The sequence below is a fragment of the Vicugna pacos genome, chromosome 3 (assembly GCF_048564905.1).
Source record: "Vicugna pacos chromosome 3, VicPac4, whole genome shotgun sequence".
Lineage (NCBI taxonomy): Eukaryota > Metazoa > Chordata > Mammalia > Artiodactyla > Camelidae > Vicugna > Vicugna pacos.
Window position 1 is genome coordinate 61,325,823 of NC_132989.1, and position 25,924 is coordinate 61,351,746.

A 25,924-nucleotide genomic window follows, 5' to 3' on the forward strand; every position below is an offset into this window, starting at 1 on the left:
AATTTATCATCTATAGATGTGTCCATAGGTGCTAAGTATTCAGTAGGTTTATTTATCATTACTCATTTTCAGTTGTTTTAACTGAACTTAACACTTACTTGATAACTGTTTTACTAAACACTAAGCCCTCTTTTCACAATTTCTGACCTTAGTGTCCACTTACTCCGGTTACGGCAAAGAACTGGTTACGTTACATCTGTAGTTTGGGGGGAGGAAACCCTGCTGTATTAACATAGGTTATTATAGTAGAGTACTAATAGCAAGTCTGTATCTATGGTCAGTTTACATATTCAAACGTGATAACATTAATTTACATAACAATCATGAAAAAGAAACCTTTAATACTAATCAACTCAGAGACAACTGTAAAATCATGGAGTGAAATTTTCACTCAAGCAGTAATGTGGGAAAATATTCTGGAGGCAGATGTTCGGAAAAATAAAATAACCAAGGAAAATACATGATACACAGGTTACTTTAGAGATGACATTATTGCCTTTGGAAAGTCTGTGAATTCCCATTCTGCAGGATTGTTGTGAAAGTTAAATGAGATCATCGCTATGTGGCATCACCTAGCAGTTTCTGCCCTAGAGTAAGTGCTTGTTAATGGCTGGATGGCTATTGTTAGAAGTATAATTATCCTGCATTCTTGATTTCCTAGGCAAAAAATAAAGCTTAGTTTAATCCAGTCCCAGTAACACTTATCAAATGTGCAGTGAGTGAGAAGCACACTAGTAGGCTTCACAGAGATACCTGCCACGGCCCCTGCCCTCCAGGGCGGGAGTAAACGGGAGATATTAATAAATCCTAGGCAGAATGAGAGTGCGATGCAGTGCATCACATCTCATTTGAACATTATCCTCTTCTGATGTATTTGCAGCAGTTGTGTAAATGTTAAAACCGCAAGTAATTATTCTTTCTCTTCTGTCACGTTCTCTCTAATCTGAACTGTCTCAATATTTTTGTTTATAAAATGACTGAAAGAATGAGTAATTGTGTCAATAATGAAGACACCCCCTCATTTTTAGAAAAGAGACAGCCCCCAAATTGCAAGAAGTGAACAATTAAGTGAGTCATAAATCTATCTATCATTCACTGTTAAGTGGGACTTTTTTTAAGACAGCAAGATTCCAGATCACTTTTATGGTGCGATGGAGAACTATCCCTTCAGTAAATCAGTACTCAGAGCAGAATGGTATTTTGAGTGCCTTTATGCACTGGAGGCATCAGATTGTCAGTTTCTTATTTGTAAATGGAGCCTTTATTCCAAGAGAAGAAGAAATTCAAGGATGCATTCTAAATCTGAAACATCTGGCTTTTGTAATAATGTAGTGGGAGCAGCTTGGGCTTTGGATTCAAATCAAAGCTCTCCCACTGACTAACAAGTCGCAGAAGCTCCCAGAACCTCAGTTTCCTCATCTGTCAAAAACTGGGATGATAATGCCTGACCCCCGTGACTTTCAGGGCAAATGAGAGGGTGGTGTGCCAACACAAAGCTGCTTTATGACACAGGCTCCAAGCTTCGGAAAAACAGCTCAGTAATAAATAGCGGTTCTTTACTTCTGCCCCACAATCCAGAGCCCACTGTATGTGCTGAATGTTTACAGTTCTAGTTGGCAGATAGACTGTTAATTTCACCAAAGATACTAAACAAAACACGTCCAAGAAACATGAAGGACAAGCGGGGTAGTAGGGAATCCACGAAGGCATGGTTCAGCGTCAGGGTGACATGGTCAAGGAGAAGACACAAGTCTCTTTTTAGAACGTCTGCTGCCCTCTAACTGGTACAGCCAAGAATAGCCTTGGCTCTGGTGTGTTCTTTGGGTATTTTTCTAAGAATACACCACAAAAGGCACTGAGGTTTCACAGGAGTTTTGTCTTAGTCTAACATTATGCATTATTATATTATTTCCCTAAGAAACCCCCAGAAAGCGTGGAGACTTGATTTTACGTTGAAGAATCTGTAATCAGGAGACTAGCTGGATAGGAATCCGAAATCTGATTTGCCCTCCTTCTGCAGTAGGCATATTGAAATTTTCATCATTCCCAGATTTCTGACCTCCAAATGTTTTGTGGTTGCCTTTTCCCTTAGAGCCATCCCATGAAAAACATCTCCTTTTCCCTCAAAAAAAAAAAAACCTGATTGTGATTTACAACAGCTGAGTAACTTACAGTCGCTAGCGCTTTTAGCAGAGTTTCAGGCATCCAGGGCAAAGTGAATATAGGACTGAAGTTCAGAAGGTCATAGTATTTTTCCACCAAAAACTGTTTTAGGTGTATTGTTCCAATAGAGCAGTAGACAATTACTGTGTACAATTAAAATTAAAATTACGTGAAAAGATGACTGTATGAGACACAAAACAGTGTCCTGATATTGAAAACTAACTTATCTTAAAACTTTTTAAAAGTCAAATGTAAAATTAATTGTTAGTAGTGAACATTATTATGTATGTGACATCTCTAGTTTACCAAGACAGGATGCTGTTAAGTGTTTTCAAAATTGTTCTGTTGAAAGAAAAAAAAAAACCTAAGTAGACAAAAAACATTTTGCTGAAGTAAAAGCAGAAAATCAATACATCAGAGGTTCAGCTGTATGTTCAACTTAATGTTTTCCTGTGGCAGTTTGCTCCAAATTCCCCAAAATAAGATACTGCTAACAAAGTACTAAACAAGTAACTTTTATACACTTATATATTAAAAGTTATATTCCAGACAACTAATAGTGGATACTATAAAATACTCGGCATTTCACTGTCATGTTGAGTGTTTCTGATGGGAGCTGGTCTCTTAAATTGACATTAGGTAGGTAAACATCTTTACCCTCTATTACAGGGGAGACGATTATTAACTAAAATATTTGAAAATCTACCTTTAAAAGCATATTTAATCATCCACTCGAAATAGCACACTGAAAGTTAAACAGCTGCTCTGGCATTTAGTGTAGCTAAACCCAATATTTTCTATTTGTAAATATTTATTTATCCAGAAGGAGACCAGCAATACGGTTTGGAACATCACCATTCCCTGACCCTTATGTAAGTCCAGTGTCTCTTGAACCAGAACTGCTATTTATGACGCCCAAGTTGACCATGTTCCTCAAGGTTCCACATCACCTCTGACTCAGGAGGTCCTGTGAGCTTCATACCCCTGGTCTCACACTTTGTTTCCTCCTTTCCTGTGTATTCCTGTCATTTTAGAATGAGATCTGACAGAGAAGGGTTTCAAAATCTCAGAGTGTGACCAGTTCTCAAGCAGCATGGACTCTGGACACACTGCTGGGTTCAAGTCATGGCTCAGCCTGGTGATAGCTGTTGGCCGCTGGGCAAGTTCCTGGACCTGTCTGTCCTTCTGTTTTCTCATATATAACACAGGGATTCTCTTAGTACCACACAGGGTGGCCGTGGTAAGGATTAAAGGTATCTTCTAAGCAGGCATAATAGCAAACAGTTACAGAGCATAGGTGCTGTGCTGTTCTGGGTACTTGAGGTGCGTGCTTGGTGGTGGTAATGTTGTTGGTGATTAACGCTGTATAAAACGTTTGCTGTTGTCAGTACTGCACAGTCACGCTGGCGATGGCTGCCTCCGGAGAGTATGTGGGAGTCTCTGATTCAGATGACTTTTCTGCCTCTCTCACATTAACAGAATCAGTGCTGAGTGTGAGAAAAGCAAGACTCAGTATAGCTGAAGGGACTCTAATGGAGACCTCATGCCTAGGAACTGGATTTACCTACTTTATTCTCCTTTGTCCTCGACACCCATCTGCCTTGTAAACCTTCCCATCCCAGCTGCCTCGTTCAGACTTCATTCCTCGTGTGTTCCACGGCAGCTGTGTCCTAACTAGCTTCCCTGAACAGCCTAACCCTTTCATCTAGCCTTTCCACTGCCACTATTGTTATTTCCCCGTCACACAGCTAATGATGTCACCTCCTACTCACAGACAACTTCGGCTGTTCATTTTCTATAATATAAAGTCTGCAGTGTAAAGTTAACGTGATCTGAGAGGCTTGTGTTAGCCAGGACTACTTTTCCAGCTTTTGAGAACTGCGTCCTCTGACGCAACCTATATTTCATCTTCCCAGGAATACTCATCCTTCTCAAATACAGCCCAGCCTCTGAGATCTCTCCGTCAGTGAATTCCCTCTCTCCAGGAAGTCTTCCTCTGAGCCATCTAATAAAATCTGTTCACTCTTAATTGCCACTCTTCTGCCATGTTTTTTCCTAGGATATTTTACAACCCATCTTTTGGTAGAAAGTTCTGTATGAGTAAATTATTGTTGAAATTGATCTTGATAGAGAGACATCTATGGCAGTAAAGTGTAGAAGAAAACATCCAGTGTCTCAGAGTTTTCTTTTTCGTTAGGGAAAATTTCTGCTTTATTTGCTTCTACCCCTTGCAGTTAGCTAAGGTAATGCGCTATGAAATGATTAACAGATGGAATTGATGAAAAAAAAAAAGCTTTAATTAACTCTCTATCAACAAATTTCATAGGTGGGCACTTGCATGATTTTCTGACTTTCATATTATATGATTGGTAAGCAGTTTGTCTTGGTCATCAGTGTGTAATCATTATCTAAAATAGAAATTTTTCTCAAGTAGCATAAAGAGGAGAGACCCTCGATGTTTGAAATTAGCAAGTTACACATTACATTTTCAGTTCGCATCTTATGTTCCCTCGGGAACTTGACTTTTAGGGCCATTCCTGAATAATTCTAATTTTTCCAGCATAGTCTGTGTCTCTGTTTTGTGAGCATTACTTGGAGAACTAGTGCTCTGCCTGGTATCACCGCTCCGATTGCTCAGGATTTTGGAGGAGAGTGAGTTCAAAGTGGACTGAGGTTGTCGAAAAGGGATCATGAGAGCACAGGGCCTTAGCTGGCCCTGAAAGATGAATTTGAATTAAACAGGAAATCAAACACAGCCAGGTATTTAACTGTTAGAGCAAAGGCTCCAGCATCTTCAGAGGACCGTGAGCTTGGCTGTGACCACTGAAAGTTGGGTTCCATAGACAGAGCAGGTCAAACTATGCATAGTTCTGAGACCCAAGCCAGGGCACTGACCCTGTAGTGTTAAGTGTGATGTGGAAAAGGAACATGAGGGATGCAGCACTTTAGAAAGATTTTTGAAGAAAATCCTTGGGTTGCACAATAGGTTTATTATCAGACATAAGCATAGAAGTTTGCTCCCAGCCCTCCTACAGCCCGTCTTAAGGCATGGAGAAGAACCCTTCAACTAGAGACCAGGGACCCAGCTCAGAGGCTAGAGAAAGACCTAGTTAGAGGGCACGGAGAGCCTGAAGTAGGATGGGAGCAGTGGAAATGGAGACAGGCATTTCTCAAGAAAAATTAACAAGACTGGGTAACTAATCGGAAATGGAGTTGGAAGAGGGAGCAAGAGTCGTCAAAGATGATGATTTGGGAGACTGAAAAAATATTGTGCCAATGAAAAGCTTAGCCTTGGTATGAGCACCACTTTGTTTTGTGCTTATTTGTTTTATATGCTTGTAGTTATGATTGAAAGTCCACAGAGGAAGAAAAGCGAAGTGAAAAGACTCATAGTGTCTAAACATCCAAATAAGAGAAAGTTTCAGAACTTCAGGCTCAAAGAGAGCTACATGCTCAATTGAGCTCTGTGAGACAAGGCAAAATGTCCTCCTCACAACGTCTTAAGCCAGGAATATGTTCTTTGAATTTACAACTTCTTAAAATAGGAGTCAATAAAAAAAAAAAAAAGCAAGTATTTTCAAGTTAACTGGAGAGAAAAAGATTTTTTTCTCCTAACACCACATTTGAAGTTCTGTATATTTACACGAGTTTTAATACGAGTGTTTAGAAACTTGTAACCACGCGAGGTAGATTCTGTTATCCTTTACATGAATTATACCGTGAATGCTTGCATTGTTTGATGTGAAACAATATTTTTAATCAAATGAAACTATAAAACACACGAACGCCAAAGTTGATCTGGTCTTCATTTTCTTACCATCTGTAATCAAGAAATCCATTCCCTCATGCTTTATAATTTTTGTGCTTTTAAGTGGTGAGGGGACTGTGGCATCTGCATGCAGTCACATCCAAATCGATCATTGTCCCAGGCGGAGGGCAGTTTTAAAGCAGGGCATGACGGAAGGTGGAATCTATCTTAGACACTTATCGACGGGTGGCGTTTCCCACCTCCCGACCCTGGACTTTGAAAGAGACCGTTCTCTAGGGTGAATTTATCTTAAGGTAGGACAGCAGCCCCAGTGCAAGGCCACAGCGTCCTGAGTGAGGAGGAGGCCGCGGTTTCCGAGCCCATTTAAATGCAGGCTCTTCTTAGCAGTAAACCACACGAATGTATTCATCATTGATTTTCAAATGATAGGTTTCTATATCACTGGTTTAGGATCCACAGCCTTGCATTCCTGAATCTATATTATGCCAAAAGAATAACAACTTGGTGGCTGGAAACAGAAATGGTTATTATACGGCTCCAAAATGCTAGCTGGCACAATATGCTAAAAACAGCAGAAATCCACCGGTAAAAGGCAGAATTTATTTGTTCTCAAAAATAACTTGATGCTCTAAAAATACGAACTTAAGAAGTGTCATCGTGGTTCAAAATATTTTACATTCAATATGTAAACACCTTAAAATATGTGACTGATCTTCTAAAATGGCATAATTTTCAAATAACAGGAAATATTCCAAGAGGAAAATAGAGTGCTTTTTCAAATCAATATTTTTTCTTAGTTTTGAGGCATTTATTGGATGAAAAACTGTAATGTATGTTGGCTTTCTTCCCCCCTGCTGTTGCCCCAATTCATTGTTTAAAATGTGAGCCAAAAGAGGTAGGCTTTGTTGGAATTTCTCAGAGTTGATTGTAGAAAATATTTTTTTAAAAAAAGAAAAAAAAACCCACTTTTCTCAGCGTGAGTGGGGCACTTCCATTTTCGCACACTGGCCCAGGGCTGGTCATATCACAGGACAGCACATTTCATGAAGCGGTTTTACTTCCTTTTAGCAAAATAACTCCTCCATGCAAACCAGTATCGGCATCTACCAAGCCGGGGTTTTAGTTTCTTCTGATCTGTTCAAGCTTCACTGCACTGCTTAACTGACTTTTCTTCCCCCCATTCTTTTGAAATTACCCAGCTAATTTTCCATTTGATTGTTTATTTAAACCAGCTCTCACGCAGCCTTCACAGATAAGTGACATACACTTCAATGTGTCTGTCGGTCTGAACTCCGGCTGACAGGAAAGTAAGGTGCGAACTTAGCCATGGTTTTTCACTCCCTTTTTACCCAAATGGAACCTATTAATTAAAACGAAAGCCCTAACAGTGTCACAATAGTGATTCAGGAAGACATTAAATATAAAACTGCTCTGAGCATTCTGTTTGAGCAACCCTTTTTCTAAGGGAACATATTGTTTGTGTTTCTCCTAGTGAAAAAAGGTAAATGTATTCATTTCATATAATAACTTTCGCCACAGGAAAACTGTCCAAATTAACTGAAAAAAAAAAGTTTGGCTTTTGACATACTTAGCTGGCTTTAGAGAATTTAGCTAATTTTCTTGACATTTTATTATAGAAGAGTGGTTTACATCCACATTCAACCAACATTTTTTAAGTACCTACTTTGTATTTGCCATATTTTTGGGGGGGAGAGTTGTTTGTTTTAGTTTGTGGGGTTCCCCCCACAGTGGAGAGTTTTACGCATAATCCAATTGACAGATTTAATATTGTCGTTACTTATTATGTCTTCATCCTGTTTATTCATGCATGAAATGAGACAGGTAAATGGATGGGATGTGAGGAACCAGTGTGTTCTATGGAGTAGTGCCTCAATAGATTCTAACTGAAAAGATGTTCCCATAAAGAGCTGCTGAAATATGCCTGTGCTTTGCCTCCCCAGCTCCTCATCATAGCTTGTCATCACAGAAGTTTCCAGGCTGGATCATACTCCCAGGCTTTCCTAATGCCAGAACATCCCAACACCAGTAGATCTGTCTGCCCACTTAGAACCTGTGTTACCTCTGCTCTGCAGCCTTCAGGGGCTGCGTGTCCACCATTTAAACCCAAGACAGGTTAAGCCTGCAATTCCCTGAAATAACCTCTTGTCGTCTCCAGAGCACAACCTGCCTATTCCTTCAGGGTCTCCGACACTCCTCTCTTCTCCTGGGTTCCCTTCTCCCCAAGATCTTCATAGTGCCCCTGACTGTCCTGCGTAAACTGCCACCTCTCAGCCCTTTCCCAGTGCCCAGCCACATGCCCAGAGATCTTACTGTCTCCTCTCTTTTTTTCAAGACCCACGTCAGTTCTTTCCCTTCCCGTGAATCTTGTCTGGATTACCTCTTCCTTCCTGGCAACCCAGTAGCACTTCACCTGGATTGCTCTGTGGCACCTCACCCTGGGCTGTCTTGTGTTGGATTATACGTTTCACACATGTCTGTGCTGGGTTGCCACAAAGGGCCTGCAGGGCTGGTCTCTGCACCCCCTCTAGGTAGCACACAGTATCATTCGTCCCAGGTTAATAGGTACCTGTGTTTTACAGTAATGATAATGATGACGATAACGAGGTTTGACTGTCTCCTTTAGAGAGCTTCAGAAAACAGCTAGCCAGTTTTCCAGCAAGGGTTGTTGAATCAGCTCGCTGGTTTCTCCTACTCTCCAAGGAGAGACTGTGGAGGAAGCCAGCGGAGGACGTCCGCGTCAGTTCGGGCTGTATCAGCTCCCTCTGCAGCTCCGCCTGTCACACAGATCAGAATATTTGGATTGAGACACAGAAACCACCAGATAACATTTGTCTGTTAGTAGGGGGCTAAACATCAGAGACCGGAGGAAAACCGCTTCGGTACTGTTCTCTCTCATTAGATGGCTGTCCCGGTGCCTCGTGAGTCGGCACTTTAGTGGGGACATCATCCCCTCATTTCAGCTCCTGAGAAGGAGTCCTGCTTTTTGAAGTTCTGCGTGAATGAGAAAGCAGGCCTTCAGGTTCGTGCATTGAACTTAGTGAGGAGAGGAAACCAGACGGAAGAAAACCATAGGGAGAAACCGCTCAAAGGAAAGGGGAAGTGAACAGCAAAACGTGTAAGAGGCTGCTGCTCCTCCTGCATGTCCTAGGATTTATAGTCTTGCTGGTGTGCCCTTTCTTCATTTCAGGACACACAGACAAACTGAATAAAGCCCAAACCATTGAACCGAAAGAGTGAGTCACGCCACCCGGCGTCTGCCGAGCCAGTCATTTAAAGTGTGGGACCAATTCAGTGCTTTTCTTAGACCCTGAGCGACTGTCTCAGTTTCTTCCCAATTGAAAAAAATTTTTTAACTGAAGTATACTCAGTTTACAGCCTTGTGTTAATTTCTGGTGTACAGCATAGTGATTTAGTTTATATGTATATATATATATATATATATATATTCCTTTTCATATTGTTTTTCTCTTCCCAGATTTTTGTAATAGCAAAAAAAATATGCTATTTTCCAGACAAGTTGATATTTACTAGGTCTCTTCGCTGTAAGAGTTTTTAGGCTTCCTTCAGAGGAATATTCAATAGCTAACTGATTGGATTGCTCTTCACGTGGAGGTGAAGTCAGTGGTCCTGTGGACTTTCAGTATATGTTGTTAAGTCTCACCCTGGTGATTTGTTATTCTTAACCTCGTGTACTGTATTCTCTAGAAACATTTTTGAGTCTAGATTTTTTTCCTGAGTGCTTTCATTGTTTTGTGTTAACAGGGAACGGGTATGGCAATCCCCGAAACTCACCAGGTCTGCTGGTCTCACCTGGTAACTTGAACAAGAATATGCAAGCAAAATCTCCTCCTCCCATGAATTTAGGGATGAATAACCGTAAACCAGATCTCCGAGTTCTTATTCCACCAGGCAGCAAGAATACGATGCCATCAGTGGTAATGCAAAATTATATTTTAAATAAATGTTGATAATGTTTGTTTATGTTTTGCTGTTCTTATACTTGTCTTACTTTATGAATTACTTACATGCTCCCAGAAAAGTAACATGTCAGTGCTATTGCCGGAGCTCTGTTTGGATTTAGCTATTATTTCTAGTAACTGGCTTGCATTTCCCTTTTCCATGGGGGGATAAAAAAAGAACCAACATCCAATAAACTGCACTATAGGACTGGTGTTCTGGGGTAAAGAAAACATGTCCTTTTAAGGCTCCCAACTTATAATTAGAAAAAAAATCATTACGTAATACTTTGCTTATGGGACATTCGGTTTGACCAATGGTAGAATCAGACTCACAGATGAGGTATTTCATAACAGATTTTTACAGTATTGAACTAAATAAATATGTCTTTGAGGTGCTGACAATGAAACAGCTTTTCCATAATTTCTAAGTGAGCTTTCTCCCGTTAATTGGCAATTCTTTCCTTAGGTATATTGCAGTGACAGTGTTTACTACATCACTTGCCTGTACACCAACTGCCTCAATTCCTCTTTCCATAGATGTGCTTCAAGCATAGTGAGCTCTTAGAAGCTACTTGTTTTAAAATGCTAGGCATTTTGAGAACAGAGGTTATATTTTACATAAAAAAAAAGTTGTGGCACTTGTAAGAATAAATAAGTAAATAACTATGAAATATAAATAATGTCCCTGGGCACTACCATTTTTCTTTCTCCTGGGTCTGCAGGGCTAAGGTGAAGATAATATTGTGGGGCCAAATTCAGCAACAAAGAGACTTACATCCGTATACTCCAAATTAGCTTTGCTTAAGAGCGAGAATGCTTTAAAACCAAGACTCAGTAGACAAATTTAGATCATTCTGCGAACACATTTTTTTTTCTTTCTGTGCTCTGTGGCAAGCTTCAGGGTAAAACAGTCCTGCAAGCTGATTAGTTTATTATGGCACTGTGCAGATTAATTTTGAATATCAACCAAAAAAGAAAAATCACATAATATGCAACGTTCCCTTCGGAAAAGGCTGGGTCTAATAAATAAAACCTCCCACAGGGCCAAAGCCAAGCAGTGTGGGCCATGCATGGCAGGCTGTCTCTATCAGCAGATTTATTCCAAGTCCCTTAAAACTGCTGCTTTCCCAGGGAGTCTGTGAGCACCAGGTCAGGTCTCCCTGGCAGCCAGGTGCAGTTTCCCCCCTCCTCCAGCAAGTGGGGTTTCAACGTACAGTCTTTTTTTTTTTTTTCTTTTTAAATGTGGTGGTGAAATAATGAACGTTGAGACACTGACCTGTACTGAAAACTGGATAGATTGTCTTCCCATTTGAGACAAACAGCTCATTAAAGGAAACAAAGAATGTCTTCGTAAGGAGTTATCTCTAGAGTCTGGGTTTTAAAACTGTTTAAACTGTTGTGTCTATCAGAAGGTGCTTTTCCTTTTGTTGAAAAGATTGTGCCCAATTACAAATATTTACAGACACTAATTAATAAAACTCCTTCCCCATGCTCTCAGTCTGAGGATGTCGACCTGCTTTTGGTAAGTGGTGAGAGTGCTCCCCTTCAATGGCACCTGCAAGGAGAAATCCAAGCGACTTTAGGTGGAGTGGTAGTGCTAGTTAAGATGGAAAGATTTCGGGAGTTGCTATAGTGTGTCAACATTAGTTGCATTTAAATACCATTAATTTCAAGTATCACTCACAGGTGAACTGTCAGGTTATCTATTTTTCTGTCTCAACCTCTGTAAGTGCAGGCCTTGTTTTTGATTTATTTTAGAACTTACAGTAAAAATGTAACAAACAAAAAATATTCTTAGTTATTTAACACCATGAAGACACTTATTTTTCTAAAAACTAAAGTCTCAAGATATTTAAATTTATATGAGCCTTTAATCTCCTTAAGGAATTAAATATACACGTTAGCTGCTTTGCCATCTAGTTTTGAGGGAAGTTTAGAAGAATCTGAAAAAAGTGGTCAGAGCACCACCTGCTGGCCAGAATATAGCATGACCCCTCTACCCATCTGCTCTGCTGTATATAGAACTGAGCATAAAAACCATCATGGTTGATTTTAATTTTTTTAATTTGCATTTGAATAAAAACTGAAACAATGGAAGTACAGTATACATATTTCATCAGTTTTCAACAGTCTGTTTTTACCCATAATAAAGCCACGGTACTTGTTACTAGTTCAGTTGCCTAGGAGATACTGATGTAATGGGTTACTATGGCAACAGCTGGTCTCTTGAAGGATTGTAAATGATAGGGTTGGCAGAGTTCATAGAGACACATGTTAAATGATTAATTTCATGAGATTTGTACCAAGTTATCTCTTTATATGCAAAACTAATACTGTAATCTAATATTTTCAACTTTTAAAAAAATGCTATCAATAAATGTCTTTTTATTTACTTTAAAAGAATCAAAGGATAAATAACTCCCAGTCTGCTCAGTCATTGGCTACCCCAGTGGTTTCCGTAGCAACTCCTACTTTACCAGGACAAGGGATGGGAGGATATCCATCAGCCATTTCAACAACATATGGTACCGGTGAGTAGCTTTGCTATGTTTAAATAGTACATTAAATACTTTTTATTAAAAAGCAAGATGAAAAGGTATTACCTTTTAGTCTGTTAGAAAGCTTTATTTGATACCTGTAGTATCCAGAGCACTATACCATTGCCTATCCATAACGAAGACAAAATGAATTTGCACATTTTTCTTGCTTAAGTGACTGAAAGTTTTATTAACCCAACCTGAATTCAAAATAGAAGTATAATTTCCAGGAAAATGAGCTGTTATTTCTTTGATGTAATAGAAAGCTTACTTTTTCTCAGAATTGTTTAAAAGTCATTTCTAAATCATCCATACTAGGAACATACTTGTGATATCATAGTGTAGTTTTAATAAACTAGAATTGCAGGGTGTACTACTTTGAAGCTTTCATGGAATACTTATTTTTTGGTATATAATATTTCTCTTTTAAATTAAAATTGTCCCTAATGTTTCATCTCCCTTTCCCCCAAAATAAAAAAAAATGTATACTAACCATCATTAAATAACACTAGTAGAATATTTTAAAAACTGAAACTGTTTATTCTAGTCACCATTTGATGATGACCAAATTAAATATTTCCCCTTCTATTGTATCCTTTGACCTAGAATACTCTCTGAGTAGTGCAGACCTGTCATCTCTGTCTGGGTTTAACACGGCCAGCGCTCTTCATCTTGGGTCAGTAACTGGCTGGCAACAGCAACACCTACATAACATGCCGCCATCCGCCCTCAGTCAACTGGGGTAAGCACCATTACTTCTTTTATAACATACTTCTAGAATGCATCTTTAAATGACAAATGGCAGTCTCTAAATGTGTGCTGTAATGTCCCATTAGAGGATGTAGAATTCTACTTTATGAAAATCTGAAAGTAGTTATCAAACCAATACCTTTCAAGTAGCTTAAATATTACTTTCCTTCTTTAAGAGGAGAGGAACTCTGATAAGGAGGTATGTTATTTCCCTTTGGTTTAGGCTATATTTGTTTCCACTTCTATCAATAATAAATTTCTATTTAGTTAAGTTTTCACATAGCGCATGTGGGACATAAGAAAACATTTATAGTTATTAGCTCTTTAGATTTTGAGATATTTGAGAATCCTTTTCACTTGGCATAAACTGCATAGTTCCTGCTACTGTTAACCTGATACTCATAGGGTCAGCTATTCCACGGATACACAGACTTCCTGTATTTATAATGTACTCACAGTATAGTTGCATATTCACAGATACTACATGAATATAAATATGTATATATATGGACAGACATATACTAATTACCTAAATTTGGGTATAAAAATTGTTGTTTTCTGAAATCAGATGTGTATTTCTGCCCCCTTGTGGTAGTTTTGAGATATGTCTTTATTATAGAAATAACTCCTGTCATTTATCAATGGAAACATTCAAATCTTCAAAAGCCCTGAATTCATCAATACAACTTGTAAAACAAATAGATTTTTTAAAATTTAAAACATGAAACAAAGATCTGACTTTCAGTTTAACTAATAATTTTAAAACTTTAATCTTCAAAAGAAAATACTAGGACGATATGAAGTATTTAAAGATAACACGTCTTTATATTTTAGAACCATTCTATATGCCTTCCCCCACTTTTACTTTTCCGCTGAGCCATTTAGTTAGAATAGTTAGCTAATTCTGGGTTCATATTCTAAGGAGATAATGAGGAGAAAACACTGATTAGAATAAAAATCACTGATGGATACCACCACTGCTCTCTCACCCTCACCAGCCCCGCTCGCTTCCACGTGGAAGTGACTTCACGTAGATTAGTGCTCTGGTCATGGAGTTCTCACCCTGTCCCTATTTGCTACTATGCTTTTTACTCACTAATCCCTATTGTTGAAAATCGACCATCTCGTGTAAATAATGAAATAAATTCATTTGACACTGTTGCTGTGTTTTCTTGAAAGATGAACTTTGAAGATGTATTATACATTGATCAGCAGCAGAACTTCTGTTTTTAGAATAACATCTAAATTTTAACTGTCCAAATAGACATTTATGGCAATAACTTTTTCAAGTAACTATCACTAAGTACATCATACCAACCAGGCATTGTTAAAATACATTCAAGTGGCCTTGTACTTGGGTGATTCAGCAGTGAATCCCCTGTTTGTGCTTCTTGTCAAAAATAAAGGTAGCTGTTTACTTCTCATTTTTTAGGATTAGATTTCCTTAGAAATTCACAATGTCAAAAGCCATCTTAGTTTCTCTGAATGTGGCTTTCTTTTGTTCCCAATAACACCTGATAATTTGCATTTTTACATAGAAAACACTTGTATTTGAACTACATTACCATTTTAAAATTCTCTTCTATTCCATGGGAAGAATCTAATTCTCTGCGGCCCTTAATAGTGGCTGCAGTAAATGAGAAAGAAGTGACTGGCCCGGACTAGAGAGGAACTGAATTACAACAGCCAAGGATGAAGCATTTTGTTTAGTTCCAGTTTCTTTCAACACCAATTCTCGTGGTGCATGATTTGACTCTGAATTCAGACTATGGGTTCCTATTGCACTTAATCACTTCCCTTATCCTTCAAACAGATACCCTTTCCAGCCCCAATGCCTGCCTGCCTTTTTGCCTGCCTTCACTGCTTCTTCTCTCCTCCCTCTCTCCCTCCCATCCTTCCTCTTCCTCTCTCTTACACACACACACACACACACACAGTAGTTTTCAGGAAGAGATTCCATCAAATGGAGTAGCCTATGCTCACACAATTAAATCTTAAACTTAAAATAAAAGTCTCAAGTTATAGTATTTATGTAAAATATATGAGCTTACCCCTCTTCCTCATGATGGATATCAATTTTTAAAAATTGATATTTTCCAGGCCAAAGCAGTACCACCTACTTGTGTGGTGGAGTCAAGTCACCTTCTTTGGGACAGATACAGCATCAAAGCAGAATGAAGTATCTGTCAGCCCCCCAGTGTAAATACTCCCAGCAGCCCAAGAGGGTCACCATAATTCTTTCTCAAAACTAAAAAAAAAGCAAGAAAGAGCTTCTCGTATTTTTTTGTGGAAATACCTTTAAATCTTCAAAGCTATACTATCTAGTATCTGATTTTCTCTAACAAAGTTAGATCAACAGCCTAAACTGACCTGATGTAGGGAGCAGGGAAGACGGGCAGAAGGAGCTGCCACCCAGGGTTAGCAAAAGTCATTTGAATACCAGTATTTGAAAAAATGACCCTCAATTTTTTGGTGTTTTTCTCCTACCACCTAAAAAAAAGGGCAACCTGTTTTCTGGAAGCATTTCTGTACGTCATTTTGGTGGATGCAAAACCTACTGAGAGAGAACTTTTAGTAAAGATGACATTTAAAAGATTGATTTGAATATAGTTTGATAGTCTAATTTCCAGGCAGAGGCAGTAAGAAATGTTTCATTTCTGAACAATAAGGGGAAGGTAGGTGTCTTCCCAATTGGAAGGAAGGCATCTGCAGGGGATGGCAGTTTGCAGCAGGACTTGATATGGGAACTTGCACATGTGGCTTCTGTCTCCCCACCCACCTCTTTATCACCCACAGTAAGAAGCATCTCACAATGATCTGTGTCTATAAAAATTCTGTTCTCAGGAACAAGTAGACCAACATGCTTATATCTGAATTAAGCACGTAGACGACTAAGTGATTTTTAATGATCCCTTCTTCTTTTCAATAAAATACTTTCTTTGATAATGGAGACTAGCCAATTAAACCGCATTCTGTTTTGAATCCTATACCACAGTATAATGAAGCTGAAACCAAGATATCACTTACCATTCATTGCTGTGGATTTAGTGTCCCCAGAACTACTCAAAATGCTTCATAAATGCTTTCAGTGTCAAATGAAATGCCACCAACTAAGTTCATCTTATCTTAGGGACTAGCCTATTTGTTTATAGGAAGGTGTAAACAATACGTGTTATTGTTACACCTTTTATAGGGAAAAGATGCAGCGAAATCCATACAAGCCAGCTGACATTAGGAGACGGTGATAAGCAGATAATGTGGCTTCCAAAAGCTGTATAAAAGAAACGGCATTTAGGTTCTCATTTTTCGCTCAGTTTATCCATATTGACTGCTTATATTGGTCCAACTCACCAAATATTTTTTTCTGATTTTCCACATCACCCCTGTCTGTGAGGACACCATCTAAATATCAGAAGGCAGATGAATGTATTTATTGATATGCCACTTTATTTTCAGACTCCTAATTGACGTTCATTATTAAACGGTTATGTGATTTATAGTGGAAGCATTTAATTAAATTTTAGTGAAATAGTCTTTCTTATCCAGAGCCAGGGAAATTCTTTCTTCCAGAAATCAAAAGATGATTTCCTCAGACATCAAAATGAATCATTAAGTAACTCTGAACCAAGATAAAATAGTCCACCATTATGAATCTCTTTGAAATGCAGGTGTTCCCCCTATTTTAGTATCTTCTTGATTTAAATATTATTTAATTAAAAATCTTAGAAAACTAGTATGCAAATATAGACTATAAAATAAAAACAACAAATAACAAAAAGTATAAGCAGGTGATTGAAAATTATATACACTCAATGTAGTATTTTGATAAAAATGCTAAGACTGCTTGAATTCTGTAAGATCAGAAAAGCCATAGAGAGAAAGACTTGTTAGGGAAACAAATAATTCTCCTTCATGTTATTCTCCACATTAGCTCATTTATTAATAAGAGAAGGAAAGTAATTCTTTGCCAGTAGGTGGTGCTTTTGTATAAAACATCACTCAAAGATAGACTCATTTCTGACTGATTTTATATCTCTGTACATCTCGAGCCTGAACTGCGTCTCCCAAAAACCCAGCCCCAAGTTGCTCCACTTTTTCCCAAAATATATACCCGTTTTCTCACTGCTCATAATGACATTTTTAATGCCCTCTAATTCTCTCCATTAGAAAGTAACACAGTCACACACAGGAGTAGGTGAGCTTGCTTTCCTTTGTTGAAAATGGGTGTGTCTGTATGGATAATTCTTTACTGTGACTCTTCTCAGTAGAAGAGAGTCCTGTTCTGTCTCGCAATGCGGACAGATAACACTGAGTCTAGCCGTGGCTGTCAGTGCACTCAGAATGTAAGGACAGTGCAGGCATCTTCACATCAATGTCAGCAGTGTTATTGTGGTTGATCCTGAACAAAGCCATCGTGAAGGCTGGTCTACACTTAAGGGCTTAATGCCTTTCCCTCCAGAATTCCAAGTATCTAAGTTCAGCCACATTTTGAAAGAAGGGCAAGTTACGCTGTCCTGGAATAAATGAGGATTAAGGGTTATAAACACAATAAAATCACACTCGATCCTTTTCTACAACAACCTTTCCTTTAGGCAAATCCAGATTCATCAACTAATGACAATGATAGATGAGAGGAGTGGTCTCCTTCGTATCCCAGCAGGGAGAGACTAGCAGTAGTAATATTGAGGTCATTGTGGGGAAAAAACAACTGAGAAAGAATGAAGAAAGTCAGACAATCAGTTTTAGTGGGGTAGGAAGTCTAAGTGTTTTTAAGCCCCTCCTTAAAGTTTCTGCAGATAATTTTCAGCCTCCTCCCCCATCTTTCCCCTATCCCAAGCTTTTCACCAGATATGGTTACATGTAGCATTTTCTCAGTTCTATTCATTTGAAATTTTGACTCTCTTCACTTTCTCTGAAGACTGTGCAACTTAGTATGCATGTGCTTATTAAATTTAGGGAAATATTTGTATCCATAATAAGCTCTTTATAGTAATTTTCAAACACAGGCATTAGTAAATCAAAGAAGTCTTAATTCAGAAGCTAAGCCCTGTATCCTAAGTCTTAGATTGTATTTTGGAACTGGTGTAGGGAGAAATTCCATGGACACAGAAAATGCTTTTTCCCGCGTGTCTTGTTAAAACCTCCCTGAGCCGGTAACCTATACATTAAGGGAGCCTGTCAGAGACTTGGAGGTATGACTCGTGAGGCCTGGGCCAGTTAAATGCTGTGATCGCTACCGGGCAGATGAACAAAGGCATCCCAAGTCGCTGTAAGAAGGCGATGCCCCCAGGTGCTGCCAAGCACGCTCTGCTCCCTCTGGGCATGCTCTGGTGTCGATGCAAGTCTTTAAGCTGATGTTTGATGTAATTGTGAGTTCCTGGGGGCTCCAGGCCTCCTCCATCTGTAACTGGGTTTCCTTTCCTCCTACAGAGCTTGCACTAGCACTCATTTATCTCAGAGTTCAAATCTCTCCCTGCCTTCTACTCAAAGCCTCAACATCAAGTCAGAACCTGTTTCTCCTCCTAGAGACCGTACCACCACCCCTTCGAGATACCCACAACACACGCGCCACGAGGCGGGGAGATCTCCTGTTGACAGCTTGAGCAGCTGCAGCAGTTCCTACGACGGGAGCGACCGAGAGGATCATCGGAACGAATTCCACTCCCCCATTGGACTCACCAGACCTTCGCCGGACGAAAGGGAAAGTCCCTCAGTCAAGCGCATGCGACTCTCTGAAGGATGGGCAACATGATCAGATTATTACTTAGTAGTTTTTTTTCTTGCAGTGTGTGTGTGTGCTATACCTTAATGGGGAAGGGGGGTCGATATGCATTATATGTGCTGTGTGTGGAAAAAAAAAAGTCAGGTACTCTGTTTTGTAAAAGTACTTTTAAATTGCCTCAGTGATACAGTATAAAGATAAACAGAAATGCTGAGATAAGCTTAGCACTTGAGTTGTACAACAGAACACTTGTACAAAATAGATTTAAGGCTAACTTCTTTTCACTGTTGTGCTCCTTTGCAAAATGTATGTTACAATAGATAGTGTCATGTTGCAGGTTCAACGTTATTTACATGTAAATAGACAAAAGGAAACATTTGCCAAAAGCGGCAGATCTTTACTGAAAGAGAGAGCAGCTGTTATGCAACATATAGAAAAGTGTATAGATGTTTTGGACAGACCCGGCAAAGGGTGGCCACGGTTACACGTTAGGAACACGCCAGGTCACCTAACACCCACCCCGAGAACGCTCACAAACCTGCAGGCACATCATTGGCGTATGGCACTCATGAAAAAGGATCGATGACCATTAAAAGAGGACCATACCTATTTTTTAAAAATGTGGAGTTTGAGGGCTAACGTATTTAATTAAATAAATAAATAAATCTGGGTCTGCATCTCTTATTAAATAAAAATATAAAAATATGTACATTACATTTTGCTTATTTTCATATAAAAGGTAAGACAGAGTTTGCAAAGCATTTGTGGCTTTTTGTAGTTTACTTAAGCCAAAATGTGTTTTTTCCCCCTTGATAGCTTCGCTAATATTTTAAACAGTCCTGTAAAAAACCAAAAAGGACTTTTTGTATAGAAAGCACTACCCTAAGCCATGAAGAACTCCATGCTTTGCTAACCAAGATAACTGTTTTCTCTTTGTAGAAGTTTTGTTTTTGAAATGTGTATTTCTAATTATATAAAATATTAAGAATCTTTTAAAAAATCTGTGAAATTAACATGCTTGTGTATAGCTTTCTAATATATATAATATTATGGTAATAGCAGAAGTTTTGTTATCTTAATAGCGGGAGGGGGGTATATTTGTGCAGTTGCACATTTGAGTAACTATTTTCTTTCTGTTTTCTTTTACTCTGCATACATTTTATAAGTTCAAGGTCAGCTGTCAAAAGGATAACCTGTGGGATTAGAACATATCACATTGCAACACCCTAAATTGTTTTTAATCCATTGGCAATCTACTGGGTCAACTGACATCCATTGTATATACTAATTAGTTTCTTTCATGCTACTTTTTGTTTTTGTTTTGCATTTTTATCAAATGCAGGGCCCCTTTCTGATCTCACCATTTCACCATGCATCTTGGAATTCAGTAAGTGCATACCTTCAACTTGCCCGTATCCTAAATTATCTGGTTGGTTTTCAGCCTAGAACTCGAAAATGCTTTGAAGAAATATGCCCAGAGTAGAGAACTGTGTTGGGTCACATGTCCTGCAAATACTGCCCTAGAAATAAGTGATATGGAGTTTGCTCGATGCATGAGTTATAAATTCCCACAGAAGAAAAATGTGAAAGTCTGGGTGCTAGATAAGAAGGAAGCAGGTAAAGGGATAGTTGCTTCGTCATCCGTTCTTAATTATTTTAACTGACCCTCAACAATCTTGTCAGCAATATAGGACTGTTGAACAATCCCGGTGTGTCAGGACCCCCAAATGTCACTTCTGCATAAAGCATGTATGTCATCTATTTTTTTTCTTCAATAAAGAGATTTAATAGCCATTTCAAAAAATCCCATTAAAGAACCTCTCTATGTCCCTTTTTTTTTTAATTTTTCAGGAAATAATGATGACTCTTGTCTAATATTCGTCTATAAGGGATTACTTTTCAGACCCTTTAAAAAGTGAGTGCCATAAAAAAAAAAGAGTTGATATATATTGTTTAAAGAGATTTCAGTCTAGGACTGATATTCCTTCTCTAGGCATGTGAAGATCTGTCGATCCAGCTCCCATCACACACGCTGACATGCACAGCAGAAAAGACAGACAGTAAGATCGACACTGCTATGTCTTGTGTAGGACATTTCTTATCCCTTTTTTTGCTTTCACTTGCTTAGTTACTATGTGTTTCTCCTTGTAAAAGGCTGCCGCTGGGTGGCAAAAGCCAAGAGATCTTACGAACTAGGCTATATTTTTCTTAACTCGATCTGAAATCCACAGTTAGACCACAGTGCACCTCTGGTTGTGTCCGTATAGGATGCCAGCCTGCCTTGTGCTAACATTTTATACACGAAATCAAACAAAAAAATCTGTCAGCCATTTCATGTATCCCACTACTCGAGGTATCCATGGAACATGAAAGAAAAACATTTATGCAGATGAAAAACAGAAAATCATCCCAGAAAACACACATATACACATATTCATACATGGGGGGGGAGGAAACTAAGAAAACCATTTTCCTCACCATAGACTTGATCCCATTCTTACAACCCATCCTTATAACTTGATGTGTGTAAAATATGCAAACATGTCACAAATGTTCTTTGTCATTTCAAAACACTTTATCAGTATCAGGAGAAACTAACCAATGGGTGGGAAAGGGTCATTATGTGAAAATATGAAAAAAAAATAGCCATATTAATTTTTTACCTGCAATTTGCCTCAGCAACAAAGAAAAAGGGAATTTCTAATGCTGAAGATAAAGTAACCTAAAGTACCAGCAGAAGCCTTGGCTATTTATAGCAGTTCTGACAATAGTTTTATAAGAACATGAAAAGAACAGAATCACTTGAAAATGGATGCCAGTCATCTCTTGTTTCCACTGTTGAATCCAGATAAAGTGGTGGCAAGACACAAAGGGATAATCTGAGATTTTTTTTAAAGGTGATTTAATGAGAAGAAGCACAAGTTTGATTGTGATGAGTCACTTTCTGTAAACGATTGACATCAATCTTTCCCCTTATACCTTCTCTGTAATTTACCATTTATTGTATTTGCAAAGCTAGTGTGGTTTTGGGTTTTTATCACAGCAAATCCTTTGTATTCAGGAGTTTAGGGCAGAGCCCTGAGGAGGTACTATTTTACATAACCCATCCTAGAGTAACATTTTAGGCAACATTCTTCACTGCAAGTAAAAGAACCGTAAGTGGCGTTTTTACACAGCTACGAGTATTGTTGTATCTAATCCTATTTTAAAAGATTTTTCGGTGATGTGAAGTTTAAATACTGTTAACACTGATGCAATACACGCGAGCTGCACAAACTGTATGTTGTATGCATTGGTGCGTGGAAGGCTGTTCATTTCAATCTTTTTTAAAATTGTGTTTTTAGTAAAATGGCTTATTTTTTTCCCAAAGGTGGAACTTAGCATTTTGTAACAATGAATACAAAAATACCTATCATCCTCAGATCATTTTAAGGTTAACTAAAGTGAAAATTTTTTAAAATTCCAATACACTTTTTAAAAGAATGTCTGCCCTCTCACATTTTTTGTATTTATTTTTCTTACATACCCATCTTTTAGGGAGAGCATTTTTTGCCCCCTTTATCCTTACGCTTGTTTTTCCAGAGAGTAAATGCTTTGTATTTCTTCCTTTAAAAAAAAAATTTTTTTTTTTTTAAAGAAGCAGCAGCCACTCAAACCCTCCATAGAGGCTGTTGCCTGAGCACGGCACCCTTCGTCTGTTCCCGTTTGTGCCATCTGCTGTGATGTCGTCACTTAACATGGCGTTAATTTCCTGCCACTACACATCTTTTGAAGATTGATGGAATACTGGTGTCTGTGAGAACGCTTCAGACTACAGATGTAATTAAAGGCTTTTCTTCGTATGTTTTAACCAAAGATGTGGAGCAATCCAAGCCACATTATCTTCTACATCAAATTTGTCCATTTTGGTTCTTTTCATAATCGGGTATTGCATTTTGCCTTCCCTGTTCATACCTCAGATTGATCCATACCTCAGTTGAATTCAGAGAGGTCAGCTAAGTGACGGATTCTGTTGTGGTTTGAATGCAGTACCAGTGTTCTCTCGGAGCGACGGAGACCTGGGTCACTGTAGGCATAGGACTTGGATTGCTTCAGATGGTTTGCTGTATCATTTTTCTTCTTTTTCTTTTTCTGGGGACTTGTTTCCATTAAATGACAGTAATTAAAATAGCTTGTAAATGAGGGCATACAAGCATTTGCAACAAATACTCAAATAGAGGCTCACAGCGGCATAAGCTGGACTTTGTCGCCACTAGATGACAAGATGTTATAACTAAGTTAAACCACATCTGTGTATCTCAAGGGACTTAATTCAGCTGTCTGTAGTGAATAAAAGTGGGGAATTTTCAAAAGTTTCTCCTGCTGGAAATAAGGTATAATTTGTATTTTGCAGACAATTCAGTAAAGTTACTGGCTTTCTTAGTGATGCAGTGTCTGTGGTGCATTTTTTTAATTAATGTTTTGCTGTTTAAGTTTATTCCACTTTATCTTGTTTGTTTTTTTAAAGAAGCTTTTTCCACAAGCACAAGTGAGCTTTCTGTTTTCAACTCGGAATACTCAAAAAGAAGGGTATCTGTGTTTTGAGGGAGGGAGGGCATAAACTGAATCACTGCCTTTGGGGTGATATGTGTATCCAGCCAGTGTGGGAAGTTCAAGGCTCTCATCAAGTGATTCAACTTTGTTATCAAAGCAATTCCCTGAAGATCTTTGATAACTTGCTTAAATGCACAGAATTTTCCAAAAGTCATTGTTCAAGGCACTCTCATGCAATAAGTTAAATATTTTTGAACCTAAGTTGTGTCAAAAGCACTTGTGGATTTTTTTCTTCTACATCAATAGTTTCTTTAACCAAAAGTGGTTGAAAGCATAGGCTTGTATCTAAATATCTGAGAAAATTAGTGAATTCATCCATTTTTAGAAACTATCAAATATATCCTTTACCAAAATTTAATTATGATTTCTAAAAGAAATTTCCTTAGATAAATCAACATAGAGACTAATTTAGGCACTGAGAAGGAAAACCAGGAGACGGCGCAGGCCAGCCAGCTGGGAGCTGAGACTTCTGCATTAGCTGTGATTCCAGCTCTGATGGAGAAAGGACTGCCACGCGGGGAAACGCTGCGTGTGGCCTCAAAATAGCAGTGCTCTTCTCTTTGTTCTTTTTATTCATTTTCAGCAGACATTTATTAAGCAATTATTATGTGTAACTCATGGGGTGAATTCTAGGATAAATGAAGAAAGTTATAAACTAATAAGAGGTTCACAGACTAATAGGAAGTAGAAAGTGTCCTCAGAGACTTCTGCCAAGTGCCTGGAGGGAAGCACGCTGGCCGTGCTTAGAGCGGGGTGGAGCAGAGGACCCGGACAGGGGCACTGCAGGATCTGCCCACAGAGGCAGCCCGTTTGACTTTGGAGGTGGGTAGGATTGAGAAAGGCCCATGTGGATGAGAACAGAGCTGATCTGCGGGCACACAACCCCCAGAGTCGCAGTGGCCCTGCACGTAGTTTCGTGTTCTGCTGTCTCCGTCTTGATAGTCTTAATTTCATCCTTGAGCTTACATTTTGTAAGTGAAATTGGAGAGGACAGTAGAGCATGCCTGTGAACGGAGGTGATTCACAGAAAATCAGTGGAGAGCTTGCGTGTTGGTACCTTCACAGGCACTTTTTTTGCTGTCTTTGAAAAAGGACGTTTTTACTTTGCAGTGAGCCCCACAAATTATGACTCCAGTCCTGGATGAGAGCAAGCTCCACGTAGGAAGTAGTAGGTAGCAAGGCACAGGGATGGGAAAGCGGGAGACAAATCTGCAGGGATAGTGGCCCGTCCTGTGTAAAGTGCAGTAAGCGTAAATGTTGGAGGAAGTCGTAGAGAGGACGTGACCAACGGCTGACCTGAGAGCTGGACTCGGGCGATCAGAGGTCCTCACCCCACCCCGTCTCTGGAATGTACATTCTGCCCACAGTTCCCACAGTGGGAGCTGTTTTCCAGGACACAGTCGAGAGAGAAAGTTTGTTGAGACCATCTGGCCGGTGTATGAGACGGAACTCTATATAAACTTTTAAGATTTTGGCAGGTGGATGCAGAGATCCAGTCATATGGCGGCCGCCCCAGACAAGCCTTCTAAGCAGGTTTCCGCGCTTACTAAGCCCCAGCCACCTACCAGTGTGGAGGGGCCTGGCTCTTACTGCGGTCTCTCCTTGCCCCCTTGTACAGAGGCCTGGGAAGCTCCCAGAGGGGGCAGTGAGAGACAAGGCTGGAAGAGCTGGCTGGGGTCTGAGAAATTGTAATTTAAGAAGTCTAGGGTTTAAGGAATTAAATGAAAGATTATAGGAGGTGGAATTGTCAAAATACAGCAAATGATTAGGTGTATGGTAGGAACGATAAGGAACTGTTCATAGTTTATAGCTTCATACGTAAATGATTGGGATCACAGTAATGTCCCCATTGGATCTAGAGAGGTCACTGTTTTGTCAGGAAGATCATTAACTCCATTTTCAGGGTGGGGTGTGAAGTTTGAGTCAAATCCAAGAAGAATATGAGAATTTTGTAAATATAATCTTGAACCCAGGTTACCAGTTAATCTGAAGATAAAAGTTTTGGGTGTTCCTAACAGGGAGGTATTAGGGTACGAGCTTGTCAAGGGAAAGGGGAAGGAGGGGGAGAAATGGGCTGGGAGAGGGAAGGTGCAGAAGGGAGACCTAGGGAGGAGCGAGGACGAAGTCCAGAAATCAGACAGAGGGAAAACCAGAGTGCTGTCGAGGCAAGGAAGGGTTTCAAGGGGAAAAAAAAAAAGCAGCATTCAAAGGGTCCAGTGCTTTATTGGGGTCCCAGAGTGGGAAGATTGAGGAAGGATGAGATCTGAGAATCATCTCACTAAAATGGCGTGAGAGAGAGGAGAGACCACAAGAGGCTGTCTAGCAGCAGATGTGAAATTCCAGGCAGCGGGTATGAACTCGCCTTTTACAGTGTTTGGGATTAGCAGAGGAGAGCTGGCATGGGGGGCTA

General features: G+C 39.3%; 1 protein-coding gene across 19 annotated transcripts in view; it reads left to right on the plus strand.

Annotated features, from left to right (window-relative positions):
• The window catches only part of MEF2C (myocyte enhancer factor 2C), a 148,333-nt gene extending 124,986 nt beyond the window's left edge, over positions 1-23,347 (plus strand). For 14 of the 19 annotated variants that reach the window (XM_072958411.1, XM_072958418.1, XM_072958412.1 and 11 more), the window contains 4 exons: positions 9,716-9,888; positions 12,314-12,443; positions 13,056-13,191; positions 18,630-23,347. In XM_072958411.1, the coding sequence (XP_072814512.1) occupies positions 9,716-9,888; positions 12,314-12,443; positions 13,056-13,191; positions 18,630-18,951 (761 nt within the window). In that variant the 3' untranslated portion in view covers positions 18,952-23,347. The remainder of the gene's footprint in view (positions 1-9,715; positions 9,889-12,313; positions 12,444-13,055; positions 13,192-18,629) is intronic. The other 5 variants (XM_031674136.2, XM_031674152.2, XM_031674163.2 and 2 more) reach the window with 1 other exon arrangement.
• The last annotated feature ends 2,577 nt before the right edge of the window (positions 23,348-25,924 follow it).